This window comes from Pinus tabuliformis, chromosome 6 (genome assembly GCF_031772625.1).
Source record: "Pinus tabuliformis cultivar Carrire ecotype Pingquan chromosome 6, CPIR1, whole genome shotgun sequence".
Lineage (NCBI taxonomy): Eukaryota > Viridiplantae > Streptophyta > Pinopsida > Pinales > Pinaceae > Pinus > Pinus tabuliformis.
Genome location: NC_142292.1, coordinates 746878080 through 746903390, shown reverse-complemented (window position 1 = coordinate 746903390; position 25311 = coordinate 746878080). Strand labels below are relative to the sequence as shown.

Sequence of the window (25311 nt, the reverse complement as noted above, 5' to 3'; positions counted from 1 at the left end):
ATATTTTATTTTCCCTAAGTTTAGACTTAGGGACTCCATTAAAAATATTAATTATTTTAACATCTCCTGATCTATTTAGAATCTGCCCAAACCCTTTATGGGTATTGGAGATCTCACATGCCCCAACCTCTCCACCAAATTTCGTGGCTAGAGCACATCCAATGCTACCCCAAATCAACACTCCCTCACTAAGTATTACTCTGATCATCCGGCATCGGTACCTGTGCTGATGCTAGGCCTTCCTGCCCAACATCCTCTGCACTACTGCCTCCTGTACTACTGCCCATGGTTCTGCCATTGCCACTGCTGCATCTGTACGACAACTCCCTCTGCATCTGTGCTGCTGCTGGTCCTTCCTCCCAACACTGCAACTCCCTCTGCATCTGTGTTGTTGCTGGTCCTTTCTCCCAACACTGCATCTGCACTTCACCTAGTCTCATCATGTTGCATCGTGCTGCCCACCGCTGCACTGCAACTCAATTACTGAGAAGTAAGTAACTGATCTCCCAACTGACCTCCCTATTGGGCTAGAAACACCCACTAATGCTAAAGCTCCCTCTGCCACCTACAAGTACTCCCTCCATGACCTCTACACTACTGCAACAACTCCCTGCATCCCACACCATTGCGCCTCTCACTCTGCCTTCCATGTGCTTCTCGCATTGTTGGAGCCTGCTAGCTCCGCATTGTCTCAGGACTTCTGCACTATAGCTCTCTCTGTCGCTCCATCCGCACTCATCTCTACCCACCCACCCAGTCCCGCTATTCCTCGTCGAGGCTCCCGTAGCAAGGTCTAATCCAAGAGGCTGGGTACCTCAAGGATCCTGCCCCTCATCGCCTGTAGTCCATATGACTACAGCTCGATGTCTCCCCACTTCCGCTCAAGTGGTGCGTGTGCACTCATGGCACAATCATCACTTATCAAAACTTCCTCCTCTACCCATGCTGGTGTTGCCTTAGTCTCAGAAGACTCTCCCTTACTCTTCTCCCTTGGCCACTGGGTCGCATAATGACCCATCTCCCCACAGTGAAAGCACTTGATCTTGGAGAGATCTTTCTTTTTCTGCTTCTCCTACTTTCCCTCAGATGCTAGGGCCACATCCTCCTCCTCTTCCTTGACCTTGATCCCTCTGCTGCTGCTACCAGTTTTCGACTGCCATCTGATTTCTTTCTGGCGAAGATCTGCCCACATCTCGTCCCAAGGTGGGAGAGTCCCTCTCCCAGGATACTCTGCACAAACACTTCCCAATCTTCTGAGACAGCATTCAGGGTTGTCCTCACCATAAGCTCCTGATCTGGTGTCGCTCCTATAGCAGTCAACTGGTGGATCTCATTCAGTCCTCCGAAAGGTGACAATCGATTGACCCTTCTTCATCTTACGACCTCATCTGGTTCTCAAGCAGCGTTCTTTGCACAGAAGTATGCTGGTACAGGTTCTTGAGAGCCTCCCACATCTCAACTGTCGTTTCCTTCTCGGCTATATGTGGTACCACATGATCCTTGACCCCATCAAAAATAATGCACTTGGCCCTCGCCATCACCTCTTCGTACTTGTCATTATCATTTGGGTCAACTAGGATAGCTATAACCTTCAAGGAGAAGTTCTTAACACGATTCCTGTCAAGGACTGATCAGATTCTGGCCTTCCAGACTGCGAAGTTCGATACACCATAGAATCTATCCTGGTCTCTTACCCCGTGTAGTGCCATGACGCTCCTCTACTTCCCTCCTAGAAGTTCTTTGTTCGACTCCTCTGAGTCTCTACTTCCCGTTTGGAAGTTCTCTTCTGGACTCCCTCTGAGTCCTGATTTCCCTCCTGGAAATCCTTTTGCCGCTTGTCGAGATGCCCCCTACTATGATCATCTTATGCAACTGCACTGCTGATCCGGGTTCCTTGACTAGAAACCCTCGGTAACAACTCCTCTGGCCCTGCTTTGTCAGGTACTGTTCTGACTACAGTACCTCACCAGCTCCACTCTGCAATATTTCTGCAAGCCTTCTAGACTCGAATAACTGCCTCTCTGTGAACTGCATCAGCCCCTCTCTACCTCACGTTGGCTCTGCGTCACCCAAGATGGGTCTGCGTCAGCCCTCTGGCCCTCTGCCTCAGCAACGTTGGCCTCTCTGAGGTTCTGCACAGCTCTCGACTTCTTCTGGTGGCTCTGGCTAGCTCTGCGTCACACTTCTTGGCTTCTGCGCTGCTAGAAAGAGCTTTTGTCACCTCGGGACAACTGTTTTCTGCTGCTATTTATCCGCTCGGTTGATGGCTTTTAGTCCTCCTATGATCTGCAATCACACTCTGATACCATGTTGAAGTTTCTAATTTTACTTTGTTTAGAAACCCTTCGTGCAATTTTTCTGATTTATTCCTACCTACTTGTTATTTTTCTTTAGCAAGTTATTTACAAAGTAAATACTGAAAATAAACACCAGTGCATGCTCAACATATTACATATCAGCAACTAAAAGAAACAAGAACAAACACACCACATGACACCATTATTTTTGGACCAATGTCCCCGAAAAAACCCAATGCGGGAAAACCGGTGCAGCTATCTGAGGGTTTTCTTATTAAGAAATATCAGAGTACAATCTGCGTGCCGAAACTAGCCTACCCAATAGGGAATTTCCTTAGTAGCTATACCTCACAGTTTGAGAGAAATCTCCTCGCTGAAACCCTGGAAAATCCTTCCGGCAGCTCCAGACTGACCAACATGTCAGTTTTGGGTGACTTGCTTACTTCTCAGCAACTGAGTTGAATTGCAACAGTTAGTAGTCGCAGTGCTATGGGCAGCATGATGCAGCGTTTTGCGAGGGAGTTGCAATACAAATGTAGCAGTGACAGTGGTTGTTGATTTGGGGTAGCATCGGATGTGCTCTAGCACGAAATTTGGTGGAGAGGTTGGGGCACATGAGATCTCCAATACCCAGAAAGGGTTTTGGCAGATTCTAAACAGATCAAGAGATATTAAAATAATTAATATTTTTAATGGAGTCCCTAAGTTTAAATTTCGGGAAAATAAAATATTAATGTATCTTAATATGAATCTGTGTTAGAAGGGTCCAAAAGACATGGATCAAGCCAGATCTAATCTCAGCTGTTGATTATGGACTTAATCTCAGCTGTTGATTATGGACTTAATCTCAGCCGTTGATATGTCAATAGGAAAAGTATAAGAGGAGGCTTGAGAGTCACTTAGAGAAGACACCAGATAATTAGTCATTCTATTCTCTAGAGCAGGGTTTGCTAAGACAGATAGAATCAGTGATCGGAAAAGCAGCTGAGGGGAATTGAGTATAGAGAAATAGAGATTGTGTCGGGAGAGCAACGCAGCAGCCAAGGAGGGTAATGCAGAGCCAGCAAGGACTCGCGTAGAGGCAGCCAAGTGCTGCGCAGAGCACTAGAGGAGCCAGCGCAGCTGACGTAGAGGCTCCCATAGCTGACGTAGGGCCTCCTGGGGCTGATGCAAGCCTCGAAAGGTTGACACAGGACTTCCTGGGGCTGACGCAGGGCCAACGTGAGACAGAGAGGTGCTGACGCAGTCCAGTTTGGGCAGACGCTGGGGTTGCAGAGCAGTTTTGTGCTAAGGAGCTGCCAGAAGGATTTTCCAAGGTTTCAGCCAGGAGATTTCTCTCAAACTGTGAGGTATAGCTGCTAAGGAAATTCTCTGTTGGGTAGGCCAGTTTCGGCACCTAGATTTTACTCTGATATTGCTTAATAAGAAAATACTCAGATAGCTCCATCGGTTTTCCCGCGTTGGGTTTTTCCGGGGACATTGGTCCAAAAATAATGGTGTCATGTGATGTGTTTGTTCTTGTTTCTTTTAGTTGCTGATTTGTAATATGTTGAGCATGCACTGGGTTTATTTTCAGTATTTACTACGTAAATAACTTGTTAAAGAAAAATAACAAGTAGGTAGGAATAAATCAGAAAAGTTGCATGAAGGGTTTCTAAACTAAGTAAATTTAGAAACTTCAACATGGTATTAGATCGTGATTACAAATCACAGGAGGACTAAAAGACATCAGCCGAGCGGAGCGATAGCAGTGCAAAACAGTTGTCCCGAGGTGACAGAAGTTGTTTCTAGCACCGCAGAAGCCAAGGAAGTGTGATGCAGAGCTAGCCAGAGCCACGCAGAAGAAGCCGGGAACTACGCAAAGCCTCAAAGAGGCCAGCGTTGTTGACGCAGAGGGTTGGAGGACTGATGCAGGGCTCCCAGGGGTGACGTAGACCCATCTGGGGTGACCCAAAGCCAGCGTGGGGCAGAAAGGGGCTGACGCAATTCATAGAGAGGCAGTGGTTGGAGTCTAGAAGGCTGCAGAAATATCGCAGAGTGCAGCTGGTGAGGTACTATAATCAGAACAGTACCTGATAGAGCAGGGCCAGAGGAGTTGTTACCGAAGGTTTCTAGCCGAGGAACCTGGATCAGCAGTGCAGTTACACAAGACGATCAGAGTAGGGGACATCTCAACAAGCGGCAGAAGGATTTTCAGGAGGAAAATCAGGAATCAGAGGGAATCTAGAAGAGAACTTCCAGACGGGAAGTAGAGACTCACAGGAGTCTAACAGAGAACTTCTAGGAGGGAAGTAGAGGAGCGTCATGGCACTACACGGGGTAAGAGACCAGGATAGACTGGACGGAGCATCGAACTTCGCAATCTGGAAGGCCAGAATCTTATCAGTGCTTGACAGGAATCGTGTCAAGAACTTTGCCTTGAAGGTTATAGTTGTCCCAATTAACCCCAATGAAAATGAAAGGTACAAAGAGGCGATGGCGAGGGCCAAGTGCATTATCCTTGATGTGGTCAAGGATGATGTGGTACCACATATAGCCGAGAAGGAAACGACAGTTGAGATGTGGGAGCCTCTCAAGAACTTGTACCAGCATACTTCTGTGCAGAGAAGAATGTTGCTCGAGAATCAGATGAGGTCGTATCAGATGAAGAAGGGTCAATCGGTTGACACCTTCCTCGGAGGACTGAATGAGATCCACCAGTTGACTGTTATAGGAGCGACACCGGATCAGGAGCTTATGGTGAGGACAGCCTTGAATGTTGTCTCAGAAGATTGAGAAGGGTTTGTCCAGAGTATCCTGGGCAGAGGGACTCTCCCACCTTGGGACGAGATGTGGGTAGCTCTTCGCCAGGAAGAGATCAGATGGCAGTCGAAGACCAGTAGCAGTAGCAGAGGGATCAAGGTCAAGCAGGGGGAGGAGGATGTGGCCCTAGCATATGAGGGAAAGCAGAAGAAGCGGAAGAAGAAATAAATCTCCAAGATCAAGTGCTTCCACTGTATGGAGATGGGTCACTATGTGACCCAGTGCCCAAGGAAGAAGAGTAAGGGAGAGTCTTGCGAGACTAAGGCAGCGCCAACACGGGCAGAGAAGGAAGTTTTAACAGACGATGATTGTGCCATGAGTGCACGCGCACCACTTGAGCAGAATTGGGGAGACATCGAGTTGTAGTCAGGCAGACTACAGGTGATGAAGGGCGGGATCGTTGAGGTACCCAGCCTCTTGGATTAGACCTTGCTACGGAAGCCCCGACAAGGAGTAGCAGGACTGGCCGATGTGGGTAGAGACGGATGCGAATGAAGCGGCAGAGAGAGCTACTGTGCAGGAGTCCCAAGACAGCGCAAGGCTAGCCAACTGCAGCAATGTGAGAGACACAGTAGTGTTGCACCAGTGCAGAATGGCACACAGAGGTGTGCAATGGTGTGAGATGCAGGGAGTTGTTGCAAAAGCGCAGAGGTCAGATAGGGAGCACTTGTCAGTGGCAGGGAGCTTCAGCATCAGTGGGTGTCTCTAGCCCAACAGGGAGATCAGATTGGCAGATCAGTTACTTACTTCTCAGTAACTGAGTTACAGTGCAGCAGTGGGCAGCACGATGCAGCAAGATGAGAGGAGGTGCAGTGCGGATGCAGTGTTGGGAGAAAGGACCAGCAGCAACACGGAAGCAGAGGGAGTTGTCGTATAGATGCAGCAGTGGCAGTGGCAGTGGCAGAACGATGGGCAGTAGTATAGGATGCACCAGTGCAGAGGATGTTGGGCAAGAAGGCCTAGCATCAGCGCAGGTACTAATGCCGGATGATCAGAGTAATACTTAGTGAGGAGTATTGTTAGAGCATAGTCCTCGCTAAGAGGGAGTGTTGATTTGGGGTAGCATCGGATATGCTCTAGCCACGAAATTTGGTGGAGAGGTTAAGGCACATGAGATCTCCAATACCCAGAAAGGGTTTTCGCAGATTCCAAATAGATCAGGAGATATTAAAATAATTAATATTTTTAATGGAGTCCCTAAGTCTAAACTTAGGGAAAATAAAATATTAATGTGTATTAATATGAATCTGTGTTAGAATAGTCCAAAAGACTTGGATCTTAGCCGTTGATTAGGGACTTAATCTCGGCCGTTGATATGTCAACAAGAAAGGTATAAGAGGAGGCTTGAGAGTCACTTGGAGAAGACACCAGATGATCAGTCATTCTATTCTCTAAAGCGGGGTTTGTTAAGAGAGATAGAATCAGTGATCCGGAGAGCAGCTAAGCGACATTGAGTACAGAGAAACAAAGAAGGCAGAGATTGTGCCGAGAGAGCAGTGTAGCAACCAAGGAGGATAACGCATAGCCAGCAAGGGCTCACACAAGGCCACGGAGAGGCAGCCAAGTGCTACGCAGAGCACCAAAGGGGTCAACGCAGCTGACGCAGAGGCTCCCAGAGCTGACACAGGGCCTCCTAGGGCTGACGCAGGGCCAGCGTGAGACAGATAGGGGCTGACGCAATCCAGTTTGGGCAGACGCTGGGGTTGCAGAGCAGTTTTTTGCTAAGGAGCTGCCGGAAGGATTTTCCTGGGTTTCAACCAGGAGATTTCTCTCAAACTGTGAGGTATAACTGCTAAGGAAATTCTCTGTTGGGTAGGCCAGTTTCGGCACCCAGATTGTACTCTGATATTTCTTAATAAGAAAACCCTCAGATCGCTGCACCGATTTTCCCGCATTGGGTTTTTCCGGGGACATTGGTCCAAAAATAATGGTGTCATGTGGTGTGTTTGTTCTTGTTTCCTTTAGTTGTTGATCTGTAATATGTTCAGCATCCACTAGTGTTTATTTTCAGTATTTATTTTGTAAATAACTTGTTAAAGAAAAATAACAAGTAGGTAGGAATAAATCAGAAGAGGTGCATGAAGGGTTTATAAACTAAGTAAATTTAGAAACTTCAACAGTGGCAATGTCATGGGCAACAATACAAATGTTACAGTGCAGTAGATGAAGGGCAGCAGGCCAAGCATCAGCAGCATAGAGGACCGATGTCGTGGATCAGTGTGATGCTTCTATTGGAAAGTATTGCTAGAACACATTCCTCGCTAGGAGGGAGTGTTGATTTTGGGTAGCATCGGATGTGCTCTAGCTTCGAAATTTTGTGGAGGGCTAGAATAAATGAGATCTCCAAGACCCAGAAATCGTTTGGTGAAATTCCACCCGATTTGTGTTTTATTAAAATAATTCATATTTTTAATGGGGTTCCTAAGTCTAAACTTAGGAAAGTAAAAATATTAATGGCTATTAATAAAAAATGGGTGACAAGCTTCTAAGAGATGAGGATCAAGTATATTTTAATCTTAGCGGTCGAATAGGGACTTAATCTCGGTCATTGATTCATCAACAGGAAAAGTATAAGAGGAGGCTTGAGAGTCAGTTGGAGATACACCAAGTGATCAGTCAGTTCAATTTTTCTGGGACGAGGTTCGTTGAGCAAATCGAACAAGTGATATGAGTTGCAGTGATAGGGGCAGAAGAAGAGATTTGGATCGGAAAGGAGCTCCAAGCCAAAGAGTATGTTGCAGAGAGGCAGCAGTAGCATCAAAGAGGTAGCGCAGAGGCCTACCCAACCTAGGAAGGGCTCACGTAGTGCTGACGTAGGCCAGGAGGGTCTATTGTAGTGGCAGTGCAGAGTATTCTTTAGAAGTCCGAGATTTTGTCAGAGAAGCAAGGTTTTGAGTAGGGAGGCCCGAACAACAATCTTCCTCCAGCAAATCTGTTGATTTAGGGTAGCAGTGGAGTCTGATGTGCTCTAGAAGCTGAAGAACTAGAAGTAGGAGCTATAGGAGGTAGACCACGTCCTCTACTGGTGGCAGGGGTAGCCCGAGTAGGTGGTGTCACCTGGAAACATTACAATCTCCCAATCCTGAAATCCTGAAAAACTGATAAGTCTGCTGGATTTTAAATGAAATCTAAAATTCTACTTTCTCCATATGAAATCCAATGAGGCTGGAACCACTCTCAAACATCCTGAGTCATTTCATGGTAATGTTAAAAATTTAAGTAAAAGGATGAAAATGAAGATTAAGGAGAATGTCACTTTTACTTTAAGAATTTAACATTACCATGAATAGCATATCCATACTAGGGCCTAGACTTGATCATTAAGCTGCCCCACTCAAAAATTATTTGTTTCTTTCAAAAAAAATTGCATGAAAAAATCCAAATGACCAAATGAAAAACCAAAAAAAAAATTATAAAATCGTGCTGCCCTGACACCCCGAGCTTTTTTCCGAAAAAAGCGGCAAAAAAAATTTTAGGCGCTTTTTTCCCATAAAAAGCGCGATTAAATCGGCTTAGGGAAAAAAGCACGCGCGCTTTTAACAACAATGAGATGGACTATTGGCGATGAGGGGCAAGATCCTCGAGGTACCCAGCCTCTTGGATTAGACCTTGCTACGGCAGCCCCGAAGAGGAGTAGCATTATTAGCAGATGTCGGTAGAGGCGGATGCGCATGGAGCGACAGAAGGAGCTACAATGCAGGATTCCCAGGACAGCGTGAGGCAGCAGTGCAAGAAGCACGAGAGTGTTGCACCAGTGCAAGAAGCACGGGAGTGTTGCACCAGTGCAAGATGGCACAAAGAGGTGTGCAACGGTGCGAGATGAATGGAATAGTTGCAGCAACGCAGAGGTCAAAGAGGGAGCACTTGTCTGCGACAAAGGGAGCTTTAGCATCATGGGTGTCTCTAGCCTTACGGAGATGTCAGAGTTGGGAGATCAGTTACTTACTTCTCAGTAACTGAGTTGCAGTGCAACAATTAGCAGTGGCAGTGCTATGGGCAGCACGATGCAGCATGATGAGAGGGGTTGTAGTGCAGATGCAGCAGTGGAAGTGGCAGGGCCATGGCCAATAGCATGGATGTAGAGGAAGTTGTCGTACAGATGCAGCAGTGACAGTGGCAGGGCCATGGGTAGCAATACATGATGCAGCAGTGCAGAGGATCTTGGGCAACAAGCCTAGCATCAGCACAAGAACTGATGCCGAATGATCAGGGTGATGCTCAGTGAGGAGTATTACTAGAGCACAGTCCTCGCTAAAAGGGAGTGTTTATTTGGGGTAGTACTGGATGTGCTCTAGCCACGAAAATTGGTGGAGAGGCTAAGGCACATAAGATCTTCGATAACCAAAAAGGGTTTGGGCAGATTCTAAACAATTTGGGAGATATTAAAATAAATAATATTTTTAATGGAGTCCCTAAGTCTAAACCTTAGGGAAAATAAATATTAATGTGAATTAATATAAAAATGTTAGAATGGTCCAAAAGTCATGGATCAAGCTAGATCTAATCTTAGTCGTTGATTAAGGACTTAAACTTGGCCATTGATTTGTCAATGAGAAAAGTTTAAGAGGAAGCTTGAGGGTCACTTGGAGAACACACCAGAGTGATCTGTCATTCTAATCTCTAGAGTGGGGTTTGCTAAGAGAGATAGAATCAGTGATCAGCAACAAGGGGCAATGAATACACAAGCAGAGAGGCAGAGAGGGTGCCGAGAGAAGCAGCACAGAAGCTGAGAGAGAGGGACACAGAGCTAGCTAGAGGCCACACAGAGCCAACTAGGGCCCACGCAGAGGCATCCAGGAGTTGCGCAGTGCCTCAGAGGGCCAGCATGGGTGACACAGAGGGCCAGAGGTCTGACGCAGTGCCTCCAGAGGCTGACGCAGGCCAAGGCAGAGTGACATTGGGCAAACGCTGGGACAGAAAGCGTTGACGTTGTCCCTAGAGGCTGACTCTGGGGTTTCGTGGGGCAGATTGGAGTTGTGAAGCTGCCTAGAGTGATTATCTGGGGTTTTAGCCGAAACATCTGCTTGCGAGTAGAGAGGTACTACTGCTAAGATTATTCTCTGATGGGTGAGCCGGTTTTGGCACCCAAATTATATTCAGAAACTGCATAATAATAAAACCCTCAGATAGTTGCACCGTTTTCCCGCATTGGGTTTTTTCGGGGACATTAGTCCAAAAACAACGGTGTCACTTGTGTGCTTGTTTTGTTTCCTTCAGATGATGATCTGTAATGTGTTGAGCATGTACTTGTATTTATTTCCAGTATTTACATGGTAAATAACTTGTTAATTAACAGAACAAGTAGGTAGGAATAAATCAGTAAAGTACATGAAGGTTTTCTAACAATTAGACTTAGAAATTCCAAGAAAATCGATCTAGTAGAAGGGGTGACGCAATCTCCTAGAAGCAAGACGCTGACCCAAGCAGTGATTGCTCAAGGATTTTGTAGTGTTTTCCGGGAGTCAGATCACTCATTAGATCAGTCGTGACTTGGGGAATGAGGTAAACCCTCGAATGTATTTCTTGTTGCCAAGATTTCTCTGAAAGGTTAGCCGGTGTGAGAGGTAACCTGATGTACCCAGATTCTGCTTACTTAATAATACAAACCCTCTATCTGCTGCATCGATTTTCTCACAATGGGTTTTTCCAGGGACGTGCTGTCCAAAGCTAATGATGTCCCTTGGGTGTTTGGCTCATCTATTGTTTTAGTTTATGATATGTATGTCAGTGTAGTCTGTAGTAGTGTTTTTCATCAGTGTTTATAAATTAAATAACTTGTTGAATGAAATAACAAGTAGGAGATGTTAAACCAGTGACTGCAGTGGGATTTCTGTTTATAAAGATTCAGAAATTTTCACAAATTTTAGTTGATATGATGCTATACAAATGGGATTACCAATCCAATTCTTCTTATAAGAGATTCTTCAAATTGAGAATGACCAAGTACCATTATAAATACCTCCCTAGTTAAGAGGTAGTGTTGAAGAAAGTGTAACTAGGTTCGGTATTTACAATGTAATTTTGATCTTTGTACTTGCCAAGAAAAATAAATATTATTTTTGTAATTTATAAAAATGAGTTTCTTACTCGTTTCATAGGTCTAGGAAAGTCAAAGAGTCAAAGACATAAGGAGCTCTTCTTGAGCCTGTGTAATGTATACAAGTATAGAATATCCCTCCTAGACAAGCACAAGAAGAAGTCTCCAAGCTAAACAATGAAGAAGACAGTCATGTCGGCCTCAAAATATATTTAAATGACAAGTCGGCTCATATGTGGAGACACACAGTTCATTGTGACATGTTGGCTTATTTACGGAGGCAGAACAACTATAAATACCCCCCTGGGTCACCACAAGAAATCAAGAATCTCAGACCGTCTGTAATTTCAGATGGGTACAGGAGGTGCAAGACCTCGGATGGCACTACTTTGGATGGGTGCAGGAAGGTTCTCAGATGCCTCTGCGATTTCGTAGGCAATTGCAGTCTAATACTCCTTGGTGATGGCAATCTCGGCATACCTGCAATCATAATATCGATACAAGGATAGCAATCATTATCTCAGTAAACCAATAGTAATGAAGGTCTCAATAATGGTCATAGTCTTGGACTACTAACACAGTGAAGCAGCCTCACTATCTCGTCATATGTGTGAAGAGAAAGATTCTAAAGTGATACTCTGTCTCAGTCTAGAAGAAGTCATAACAGATGTAATAATGATCTCAGTATAACTACAGTCAAGACCTTAATAGAGAAGATCACAGTCTCGGTGAATCTTAGTACAACTCTACTATATATCTCAAATCTCTATGTTGTGGAGAAGATCTCGGTGAGGACACAGCAGTAATGAAGATCTTCGTGGTAGTGCAGCAAGGTGCAATAGTAATGGTGGTAGAGATGATCTCAATGTGCAGCAATCATCTCAGTCAAGATGGATCAATGATGAAGTAGCAGTGATGATGATCTTAGCAGTGACAAAGAATACGAATGTTGTCTTGGTCTTGGAGTGGCATGATAGGTCAAGTGTCATGGTCTTGGTATTCGTCAATTGGAATCTCTATAAGAAGAATTTTCTGCGGGTATTCCTCTCCAAGAGGGAGGGGTTTTGGCCCTAGCAGAAAGCCAACATCTTGTGTTCTTGTCTCCTGCATTTTGGTAACTATTTGATGAAGCAAGAAATACACACACTAATGATATCAAGAGAAGACTGTGCTAATAAGAAAAAGTTAAAATACCTCACAAATGTGAAAATTCTTGAATCTAACACATCAAAACCCCTACTGCAATTACTGGTTTACAATCTCCTACTTGTTCTTTTCATTAACAAGTTATTTAATTGCATAAACATCGATGTAAACACTATTGTAGCCTTAACAAATATACAGATCATGCACTGAAATAAACAGAGACAATAAGACAAGGGACACCATTATTTTTGGACAATCATCCCCAGAAAAACCCAATTCGGGAAAACCATTGCAGCATATAGCGGGTTTGTATTATTAAGCAGATTCATAAATACAACTAGGGTGCTAGAAATGGCTCACCCAACAGAAAATATCCTTGGCAGAAGTACCTCAGAGAGATATTTTGGCAAATCAGCAACCGGATGATCAAACCCCATAGTGACTTCCATTGTTCCCTATGTTGGACAGCAAAAGTTGCTCCAAGCACTGCTCTGGAACTGTGTCATTCCTCCAAGAGTTGCGTCACCCTCTCCCAGCTCAGAGTCTGTTGATCTACTCCCAGTCTGCCTCACAGAATCTCCTCAGCGTTGTCTCTGAGGCTCAACGTCAGCCTCTACGGCTTCTGCGTCACCTGCGTCAGCCTTTCGCATTCTCTGCGTCAGCCCTTCTAGGGCCTGTGTTGTCTCTCACAGCACTACGTTGCCTCTCTATTATATATTCTTCAGCCTTGGATGAAAATCCCTTACTGAATTGCCTCTCTCTGCAACTCTGATCACTAACTTGATTTCCTCAACAAACCTCGCCCAGAAAATCGAATTTCTTGATCACTTGGTGTGTCTCCAACTGACGCTCAAGCCTCCTCTTATACTTTTCCTGTTGATGAATCAACGGTCGAGATTAAGTCCCTAATCAACGGCTAAGATTAGAATTGTTTTGATCCTCGTCAGTTAGAACTTTCTCACCCATATTTTATTAATACACATTAATATTTTTATTTTCCTAAGTTTAGACTTGGGAACTCATTAAAAATATTAATTATTTTAATAACTCTTTATCCGAGAGGAATTTCTCCAAACGATTTCTGGGTCTTGGAGATCTCATGTGCCTTAGCCTCTCCACCAAATTTCATGGCTAGAGTACATCCAATGTTACCCAAAATTAACACTCCCTCTTAGTTAGGAATGTGCTCTAGTAATGCCTTGTAAGAATCAATAAACAGATGCAAAAGACAGTAAGGGATTTAAAGTATGAACCTCTAACATTTTCAACAGAAACCTGACAAAATCGATTAACAGCACTGTTGAGGTACCTACCTATACTCCTGCAGTTGAAGATGCCTCTGGCTACGCTGCTCCAGTTACCGAGAGACCGAATCCTCCCAGCCAGACTAAGCAGAGCCTGGCTGCTCAATCCAGTAAGCTTCTTAACAGAAGCTGACTGTTCCCCTGTGCCCAGAACCTCAGAACTCTCAAGCTCTTCCAATGGTTGATTCCCCTTCTCCTTCCGAATTCTTCCCTCTGGTTTTTCGTCCCCTGCTCAATCCATTTCCTGCGGTTTTTATCCTCTGGTTTGGCGGTGGCCACCCTCCCACCTGCAACCACTGCTCACCCTGCTGATGCCACGCCTGCGCCTACGTATCCTCCTCCTGATCTTGTTTCAGGTCGTGATGAATACGCCTTAATGTTTTGAACCATATAGTATTTATTAATTATTCTTTTAATATGACCATCACATTTGTATATACACGTACCATTAGGACATTATAACGTTATATATATTTTTAACATAACACATTGTTTTATTTATATTTGTTTTAATATAACATTTATAAACTTTATACTTGGATCTTTTTTTTTAATTAATTATTTATATTAATATTTAACCTTTATTTTATTAATTTATTAATATAATTTTATCAATATTCTGGAGCATATAATATATATAGTCCTCTTTGATCTAACCATACATTATGCAATATTGATGAATGAGTAGAACTTCTATTCCAAGAAGGGTCATGGTATTTAGCACTTATAATCAATTTAGTATAAAATACTAGTGCAGTGTATGCGACACATGCATATGTAGCTATCACATGCATGTACCGTATACCTGCTATTATGCTTGCATTCTTTGTATTTATAGATGGGTCATTACATACACTCCCCCTTCAGAAAACTTCGTCCCGAAGTTAGAGTTTTTATTTTATCTGATTACTTATGATAGTAATTAGTACACCTTTCTTAGGTTTGTAAAGAAATTTTTTATTTTAATATAAAGAGATTATAAAATTAGTGTTTTAGGTTTATGATTTTAATGGTCATGCCTTGCGCTATCCAGGTTCCCAAGCTATTCTAAAATCATCTTATCCTGCCTAATCTTTTCCTCTCCCATCCTATCCGTCCTCTACTGGAGTATGCCATGGTGTCAATTTTACTGACCTAACCATTCATAAACTCTAAGGTGACAGCGTCGGTTATACCGACCTGATTTCCAGTAGACATCCGGCAGTCATCATCGCACGTCCAGAGGAGCATAATTCGCACAATCCTCGCATGACTTCAGGGTTCGGAGGATAAATGGTGGGCAACAACTCCACCCCTCCCAGTGGAATTAGGGCTAATACCCTATCATAGAATCACTTTGAGCTTTAATTGTTCTAAGGTTCTGTCATCACGTGGTCATCCCGGTAACTGTTTATTATCTGCAATCATACACTTATCCATGCATTCGAAAAATATGCATCAGCATATTCAAAATAACTCATGTATTATTCACATATGTCACTTCAGTATAACATATTTTGCCATATTCTATGCATGTCGTTTGTCTTTCATTTAAAATGTAATTATTCCCTGATTTCTATTCCATTGATCATATTGACATGTATAAATAAAACAGATTTATAATATCTTAATTCCTATCAGAAGTAAAATCATTTAACTGTCTTAAACTTTACTTTGACAACTATAATTTAGTAAGATCAACAACCTATATCGTTTTGGTATCCATGTACCAGCAGAAGTTAAACATATATTATGTCACAAAATTTCACGTTTATATATAATCATTCAAAATGGTTCTGAGTCTCTGATTACAGTGAAGTAAATATATATTAAACATAGTTTAAAGTTCTTCAAAATTGACATAGATTAGGGTATCTTTGACATATGTCTTCTGTATTTTCCCAAGTAGCTGATCCAAGACTATGTTTGTCCCATTGGACCTTAACTTGGTCCATCAGGCGATTCCTGAGCTGTCGAACCCTACGTTCCAGTATACATAATGGTTCGACTGATACGACTCCCTCGTCCGATACCTGCAATTCCTTTCATTGAATGTTATGAGATTGATCAACTATATAATGTCTTAATACAGAAACATGAAATACATTATGAATTCTATGCAAGTGAGGTGGCAGGGCAAGACGATAGGCAACAGGTCCAACTCTTTCCATGACTTTAAATGGTCCAATAAATTGGGGTGACAACTTTGTCCCTTTTCCGAATCGAATAGTATTTTTATTCGGTTTGATGCAGATGAAAACCTGATCCCCTACTTCATACCTCCTATCAGTTCTATGAGCATCAGCATAACTCTTTTGTCTATCATGTGCTTCCTTTAATTGTTGTCTAATTTGTCTTACGTGTTCTTCCATTTCATGGATTAATTCTGGTCCTATTATCACTCGATCTTCTAACCTGTCCCAACTTAACAGTGTTCTGCAAAGTCTGTCATATAATGCTTCAAATGGAGGCATTCCAATCGAATTGTGGTAATTGTTATTGTATGCGAATTCGACTAAGGGTAAATATTTTTCCCAGTGTGATTGCTGATCCATAACATACATTCGCAACATGTCTTCAAGTACTTGATTTACTCTTTCTGTTTGCCCATCAGTCTCAGGATGGTAAGCAGTGCTTAAATTTAGTTGAGTTCCTAAGGTTGTCTGCATGCAAGTCCAGAATCTAGAAGTGAATCACGAATCTCTATCGGATATAATCTTCTTAGGTACTCCATGAAATCTGATAACTTCATTTATGAATACTCGAGCTACGTCAGCAACATCATAAGTATCTCTTATGGGAATGAAATGGGCGCTTTTTGTTAGTTTATCCACTACTACCAAAATGGCATTGTGTCTTTGAGAAGTAAGAGGTAGCCCAGTGATAAAATCCATAGAAATGATCTCTCATTTAGACATAGGAATGTTGTGAGGTTATAAGAGACTCGCTGGATGACAATGATCCGCTTTTACTTGCTAACATTCCAAACATTTTGCAACAAATTGAGTGATATCACATTTCATGCCTAACCAGAAGAAGAGTTTCTTGGTATCCGCATTCATTTTCCCTACTCCAGGATGTGCACAATATACTGCTCTGTGGGCTTCCCCAAGGATAGTGTCTTGAAGATCCTTATTATCAGGAATATACATCCTTCCATGGAATCATAATATTCCATCGTTTTTTAATTCATATCCCTCAAATTTAGATTCTTTTGGCTTTTTACCCTCAAGACTCGATCTCACCTTTAAATACCAGCTATCTTTTATAAGATGTTCTAGTACTCGTTGTCTTAAATCTACTTTAATGGGTATGAGAAAAATATCTGAGGTCTTCTGCTTAAAGCATCTGCTACCACATTTTCTTTTCCCTTAATGTATGATATTCTGAAGTCATATTCACTTAGGAATTCACTCCATCGCCTTTGTCTGGCATTTAAGTCTCTTTGGGTGAACAAATATTGTAGACTTTGATGCTCGCTTTTAAGAGTAAAACTTCGTCCCACTAGATAGTGTCTCCAAATCTTTAAAGCTAACACTACAGCGGCTAATTCTAAATCATGAGTAGCATAGAGTTCTTCATGAGGTTTTAACTTTCTGGCAGCATATGCTATCACTCCTCTATCCTGCATCAACACTGCACCCAGCCCTTATTTGGATGCATCAGTACATACCGTAAAATCTTTGTCCATATCTAGGACTCTTAGGATTGGTGCACTGGTGAGTAGTCTTTTGAGTTCAGATAATGCTTTATTACATTCCTCAGTCCATTCATACTTAACACCTTTACGCTGAAGGGTTGTAATCGGCTTTGTGATTTTGGAAAATCCCTCCACAAATCTTCGGTAATAACCGGCTAAACCCATAAAGCTTCGTATCTCATGTGCATTTTTCGGTATTGGCCATCCCATGATTGCTTTTACCTTCTCAGAATCTACTGAAATCCCTTCACCTGATATGATATGACCTAAATAATGAATCTTTTCCTGAAAGAATGAACACTTGGATAGTTTTCCATACAGCTGACGTTCTTTAAGGCAGGACAATACTATCCGTAAATGATCTTCATGCTCTTTCTTATTCTTGGAATAGATGAGAATATCATCTAAAAAGACTTGTACAAATTGATCAAGATATTCGCGGAAAACACTGTTCATAAGATTCATGAATACTGCTGGTGCATTTGTTAATCCAAATGGTACCACAGTAAATTCATAATGTCCAAAACGTGTCCGGAATTCTTAGAAATATCGTTTTCAGAAATCCTTAGCTGATGATAGCCTGATCGAAGATCAATTTTTGAAAAGACAGCAGCTCCTTTCATTTGATCGAAAAGATCATGGATTCGAGGCATAAGGTATTGATTCTTTACTGTAGCTCGATTCAAGTCTCGATAATCTATGCATAATCTTAAATATCCATCTTTCTTCTTCACAAAAATTACTGGAGCGCCCCAAGGTGATGTACTGGGCCGAATATGCCCTATATCCAGTAGTTCCTTCAATTGAATTTGCAATTCTTGAAGTTCTAGAATTGTCATTCTATAAGGCGTTTTAGAGATCGGTTGGGTACCTGGTTTTAATTTAATAGTGAGATCCAGCTCTCTTACCGGGGGTAATCCTAGTAGTTCTTTTGGAAATACATCTGGGAATTCGGCTAACACCAGATATTGTCCTAAGGATGGTCCTTTTTCTTCGCTTACTTCTTGAATTACATAAGCCTGACAACCTTTCCTTAAACAACGCTTCATTTTCATTGCTGATATGTAGCGTAAAGATACCTTCCTCTTGATTCCTTGAATTTGGATTACTTCTCCTTCATCATTTATACCTAGAATTCTTTTCCCATAACAGTCTACCCAAGCTTGATGAGCTTCTAGCCAATCCATACCTATGATAAGATCATAAGTTCCCAAAGCTGTGACATAAACTTTCAGTTTAGTCGTACAGACCCCTAGGTCAATTTTGCATTGATCCACACTTAAGCCCACGGATTGGAGTTCTCTTGAGGCCATTTCCACCTGATTGAAATCATTTTGCCTACGAGCTGCCAACCCACATTTGTTTAATGCATATGACGAAATGAAACTATCTGTGGCACCAGTATCAAATAAGATTTTGAGTTTTATACCATTGATAATACCTGAAGATTCCAGTACAGTGGATTGATGCGCTGCTTGGTCATTGCTGACTACTGCATGAATTCTATGATTACCTCGATTGTTTAATATTGGTTCCTTTCCAGTCCTATGCAATATATTTGACAAAGCTTCTGGACAATCACGTTGAAAATGCAGTCGCCCACATCCCCAACAATTAAGCTGCGTTGATCCTCTTGAATCAGGACGTGAATTTCTAGAGAATGAGCTTCGTCCTCTCATGTTGATTCCTCTCGAATTTCTTCCTCTACTAGCAGTCCTTCGAGATGTCCATGGACTGGTGTTTGACAATTCCGCGGCTATAGTGTTTACTGCCATGGGAGCTCTTGTTCCTATATTTCTTGGGGTAAACCTGTTACCGTAAGGTGGCCTCGAGCTACCTCCTCTGAAGAAGTTTCGGGGAGACTTTCCTGGAAATCCTTATTGTAAAGGTTTTGCTGGCCCTATATCTTTTTTGATTCCAAGGTGCTCTTCTACATAACGACCACATTCAACCGCCTCAGCTACTGATGATGGTTTCCACATGCTTACCAAGGCTCTGATGCGAGGATTTAACCCAAATATGAAGCGTTCAGCTTGACGTTCATCAGAATCTAAGTAGTGAATGTATTTTACAAGCTCCATAAACCTTATCTCATACTCTTCCACTATTTTATTTCCTTGAATTAATGTATGAAAGGCTCTAGCTTGCTGTTGTTGAAAGTATGGAGGTAAATACTTTGCATGGAACCTTTCCTCAAATAGTTCCCAAGGGACATTATCCGATGTAAGGTGCAGCTGCTTTTCTAGATTTCCCCACCAAATCAAGGCACTTTCCTTTAATTGAAATACCGCAATTTTTGTTTTTGCCGAAGAAGAATATTCTCTTAATCTAAAGCATCTGTTCATTCCTTCTGACCATGCTTCAGTGCGTTCACCTGCTCGACCTCCTGAGAATTCTGGGAGTCTAATTTTCTGAAGCTCCCTAGAAATGTCTTCTTTTGGTCTTTTGGACTTAAAATTCTTTAGTTCCGCTGAACTGGTAGCTAAAGGTTGAAATTCCTCTTTGGTCTTAGCCTTAGTTGATTCTTTTAATGTCTCCAATAAGGCTTCCAATGAGTTCATTATCATGGTCAACTCTGGTGCTGGGGCGATTGATGTTGATAATGGTCTTGGTGGTGACGATGGTGATGGTGGCGGCAATGGGGATGATGATGGCGATGGTGGCAGTATTAATGACGGTGATGCTGCCCAATCACGTCGTCGTCGCTCATATGTCTTTACCATTGTAATGGTTCCTGTATACATAATAAAATTCTATAAAAATTTTGAGTTAGACAATCGATTTTAACATATAATTTTCTTTTGCAACTTCACATTCATAAATGGGTGTAGTTTTTGCTATTTTTATCTGCTAGGCAGATCTTACTGGTACCGAGGTCAAGGAGGGTGGTCTCGCGACCTCCTTGTCCTAATGCAGGGTATTCTATCCTAATATGAAATAATGCAGAAGTGTATGGTCATTAGCTCCTAAGGTAGATCATCTAAAATTTATTACTAAATAACATTCTCAAGATGAAAATGTTAAATGCCTCATTACAATGAACATCGGCAACATACCTGTCACACCTCAATCTAGCTATTACCTTTAAAGAAGGGCATACATATTTATATTTTTGAATATATTACTTAGATATGGATTAAACCTATAATATATATAAATGAAGGATTGTTCTAGTTCCATATCAGTTTGACCTTTAGCCGGGAAATTTACCATAGACATGTCATGATTAAAATCTAGAAGAGACACAGTTCAGCAGTCTACCATACCATAAATGTAGGTTGGGGGTCAAACTGAAGGGTAAATTCAGATCAATAGTCAAATTGTACATAAAATGTAGGTCAGTGGCCTATATATTGCAATTGATCAGGCAAGGTAGAAAAATGGTTCTTTTAATGTTTGTATAATATCCTACTTTGAAATTTGAGTGACCGAGGACAAAAGGCACTATTACCCAGTATATAGATCCTAAACATTCTTGTCAATATGCAGAGGAGTATGCAGTGTTGAGAGGGTTTCACATAATGAAAATTTGCAATCAGGCTTTACTTCAGACAGCTCTAGGACTTGCACATTGTATATGCTTCACAGAATGATCCTAAAATTTTATAAGAGTGGTCAGACCTCAACCAATACAGCAGAAGAGAGACATGGAACAACTATAATGTAACCAAATCACGTTAAGTTTTTGGAATATTCTAAATGTAAAACAGAAGATCAATTTATTTATGATGAATATGGCAAACGGCTAGTACATAACAACATATTTTAACAGTAAAGACAGTTTTCAGACCAAACTAAAAAATACGGATGGCTACTAATATATTTAATCTCCAATAAATCAGTCTGCAGTGCCACATTTCGATCATTGAATAAGCACGGAACACGGAAATAGGTGTTCAACTGTATGGGGTGGATTATGGCACACCTGGTTTGATCGAGATTTGACTATTGCGGGCTGTGTGATGGTAAAGCGAATGACAACGAAAGAATAAATGGACGGCAAAGGGTTTCAGAATAAGAAACAGTCCCCGCTTGCACTATGCATAATATGCACATAAATGTGTCTTCAACTGTTTAATTGTTTTTCTTTTCTTTTATTTTACAACTGTTCTTAAAAAAACCCTAGAAAGAGTGTTTTCCATACTGTTTCTGACTCTTTGTAGTTTCTTGGCAAGACATCACATTTCTGGTAACATAGCTCTCAACAATATCTCGCAAGGAGTTCTAAATACAAAGCAATATAGTTTCTTCAAAACCGAGGACATGTTCATTGGCTTAAAGTATTTCAAAAAAACCAAATAAACTAGTGAAGTCACATGTATGCTTGCAATTCAGAAGCATAATTCATAATTGCATGTCCTTCAAAATCAAGATTATGTGAATAGTTGTGAATGACATCTTAAAAATCCTTCCATGTGCAGAAGATCAAAATCCATTAAATAGATAAACAATCCAGTGAGACAAGGTGAGGTGAGATGTCATTGGGAATCGATACATTCCAAAAGGGATAATGTTAACAAACAACAAGCATTTTATCCAGCGCAAACCAATCGGCCCTTACTTCACCAAACAAAACATCTAGACCACTATTTATGTAGCATACTATGGCTCACTTCGCAAAAATGGATAAACTGGAACAAAGTAAATGACATGACCATCATATGATATGAATTAAATGAGGTTCGACAATTTTGTCAAAGAGGATCATCATCTACTTTCAGATTGTTCAAAATTCAGTTCAGTTTGCTCTAATTAGGAGCACTTACAGCACCTAACAAAATTAAAAGAAATTTGACAAAAACCCGAGCTTTTCTTGCTCTCATAAAGTGGTCAATGACCTACTTCATAAATTTAAAGGTTAAAACCTAGATTTGCATGTCTAAAAATCTTTTATCTAATTCTCTTGTAAGTAAAAGAAGCCTCCGAACACCTTATTTGATTGAAAGTGAACATATTTGGTCAAGTTTTGCAGCGCAACACGGAGCCATGGCTGTATTTTCATGTTTTGAAGTCAAGTCACCTTAAGTGGCTTTCAGTTAATATAAATTTCAGTACAGCTAGCTTATAAAAAAAATATCGGAATTTAATTCAGATTGACAGTAGAAACGAATATAGTAGAAGGTGAAGATTCTGAGAGCATGCAGCATCATTCGCTTTTACTACAGTTGATTGCGAGTAGGATTGGCTGCAAACCAGAAGAAATATGCGCTTTTGAATTACAACTATGTGATACACAACCAAGTGTAATTGATGGCATTGCAAAGGAATTCATATAAAATGACATAAACGAATAAGGTATCCACCCAGGTTCGAACCCTACTCATACGCGATCAAGGCAGAGCCGAGAAGAAACTGAAACATCAATTGACTCCATTTTTTTACCTAGAAGAGGGTTACCTCACCCCATTTTGACTCAGATGAGTAGGAACGATCGCTACGGTCCTTACAACAAACAGCAAGACAACAAATACGTTGAGACTCCAATCGCACAGGTGGACATGCCGGAGTGGTTATCGGGCATGACTAGAAATCATGTCGGCTCTGCCCGTGCAGGTTCGAATCTTCTCGTCCACGGCCTTTCTAGCCTTTATAGTCTTTTTCAGATAGAGATTGTAACCCGCGTAGATTCGAAACCTGCTGTCCACGGTTTATAAAAGACTGATTTTTTTTTACCCAGTAAATTTTCTGAATATTCACGACAACCGAAATATTATCACCAACCCTAGAGACTCATAATTTAATTTCGTGAATACATAGAATTCAACCACAGAATGTAACCGTAAATTTCTTAAAAGTTTTCACGCAGCAGAATTCAACCACAAAAATTACACTGAGGTCGAGAGGGTTTGAACAACACCTCTGATACCATATGTAAGAACCGATAAACAAATGCAAAAGACAGTAAGGGATTTAAAGCATGAACCTGTAACATTTTCAACAAAAACCTGACAAAATCGATTAACGGCACTGTTGAGGTACCTACCTGTACTCCTGCAGTTGAAGATGCCTCCGGCTACGCTGCTCCAGTTACCGAGAGACCGAATCCTCCCAGCCAGACTAAGCAGAGCCTGGCTGCTCAATCCAATAAGCTTCTTAACAGAAGCTGACTGTTCCCCCATGCCTAGAACCTCGGAACTCTCAAGCTCTTCCAATGGCTGATTCCCCTTCTCCTTCCGAATTCTTCCCTCTGGTTTTTCGTCCCCTGCTCAATCCATTTCCTGCGGTTTTTATCCTCTGGTTTGGCGGTGGCCGCCCTCCCACCTGCAGCCACCGCTCACCCTGCTAATGCCACGCCTGCGCCTACGTATCCTCCTCCTAATCTTGTTTCAGGTCGTGATGAATACACCTTTATGTTTTGAACCATATAGTATTTATTAATTATTCTTTTAATATGACCATCACATTTGTATATACACGTACCATTAGGACATTATAACATTATATATATTTTTAACATAACACATTGTTTTATTTATATTTGTTTTAATATAACATTTATAAACTTTATACTTGGATCTTTTTTTTAATTAATTATTTAAATTTAATTTTTAACCTTTATTTTATTAATTTATTAATATAATTTTATCAATATTCTAGAGCATATAATATATATGTAGTCCTCTTTGATCTAACCATACATTACGCAATATTGATGAATGTGTAGAACTTCTATTCCAAGAAGGGTCATGGTATCTAGCACTTATAATCAATTTAGTATAAAATACTAGTGCGATGTATGCGACACATGCATATGTAGCTATCATATGCATGTACCGTATACCTGCTATTATGCTTGCGTTTTTTGTATTTATAAATGGGTCATTACATGCCTCACCATAGAAGCATCACACTAATCCTCCGCATCGGTCCTCTGTGCTGCTGCTTGGCCTACTGCTCCACATCCACTGCATTGTTGCCCATGACACTGCCACTGCTAGTGCTACATATGTACTGCAGCTCCCTCTCAAAATGTTGCCTCATGTTGCCCATAGTACTGCCATTGCTAACTGTTGCACTGCAACTTAGTTACCAAGAAGTAAGTTACTAACTTCACCCAAATACTGACATCCTGGTCAATCTGGAAGCCTCGTGATGCTGAAGCTACCTCTGTTGCAATCATGTGCTCTCTCTATTGCCACTGCGCTGCTGCAAACACCTTTGTGCCTCTTGTACTGTTGCAACCTCTATTGTGCTGCTACAGACTTCTGCACTCTAGCACTGCCTTGCCGCTCCATCACACCTTGCTCCACCTAACACCTGTCATCATGCTACTGTCGTTTAGGGCTCTCATAGCCATATGTGATCCAAGAGTTTGGGCACCTCAAGGATCCTGCCCCAACCTCTGTAGTCCTCTTGACTACAACTCCAAGTCTCTACACCTCTTCTCTAGAGGCGCATGAGCACTCATGGCACAATCGTCATCACTCTCGACGTCCTTCTCCGCCTTTGCTGTAGCAGCCTTTGAGTCGGAAGCTTCTCCCTTACCTTTCTTCCTGGGGCACTGAGAGGCATAATGTCCCATCTCCCCCAGTTGAAGCACTTGACCTTGGAGATGTCTTTCTTCTTCCTCTTCTGTACCCCCTGTTGTCCCATTAATGTGAGAGTTGCATTCTCCTCATCCTCCTTCTTGATTCGAACTCCCTTACCGTTACTCCCCACCTTGGTCAATCTCCTGAGCTCTTCATGTCGAAGAGCTGCCCACATCTCCTCCCAACTGGGGAGAGTCGCTTTGCCCAAAATGCTTTGGACAAATGTCTCCCACTCCTCGGCGACAGCATTTAGGGTAGTCCTGAGTCCTGACCATGAACTTTGGATCCAATGTAGACCCCACGAAAGTAAACTGGTCACGAATCCCTTGCAACTGGAGAAGGAATGGATCTATCTCCTCTCTATTTTGCATCTGATATGACCTCAGCTGATTCTCCAATAACATCTTCCGCTACACGGTAGAGCCCTGGTATAAGGTGGTCAAGGTGTCCCACATCTCCTTTGTTGTTTTCTTCTCAGCAATATATGGTTTGACATGATCCTTAACCCCGTCTAGGA

The 25311-nt window shown here is 41.9% G+C and overlaps 2 protein-coding genes across 5 annotated transcripts in view; one reads left to right on the top strand and one right to left on the bottom strand.

The window, feature by feature from the left end:
• The window catches only part of LOC149260894 (uncharacterized), a 30860-nt gene extending 7488 nt beyond the window's left edge, over window positions 1-23372 (top strand). The window contains exons 3-4 of the mRNA XM_089434091.1: window positions 19778-19942; window positions 23263-23372. Coding sequence (XP_089290217.1) covers window positions 19778-19942; window positions 23263-23372 — 275 coding nt within the window. The remainder of the gene's footprint in view (window positions 1-19777; window positions 19943-23262) is intronic.
• The window catches only part of EMB25 (DEAD/DEAH box helicase), a 404169-nt gene that overhangs the window by 218545 nt on the left and 160313 nt on the right, over window positions 1-25311 (bottom strand). The window lies entirely within an intron of this gene.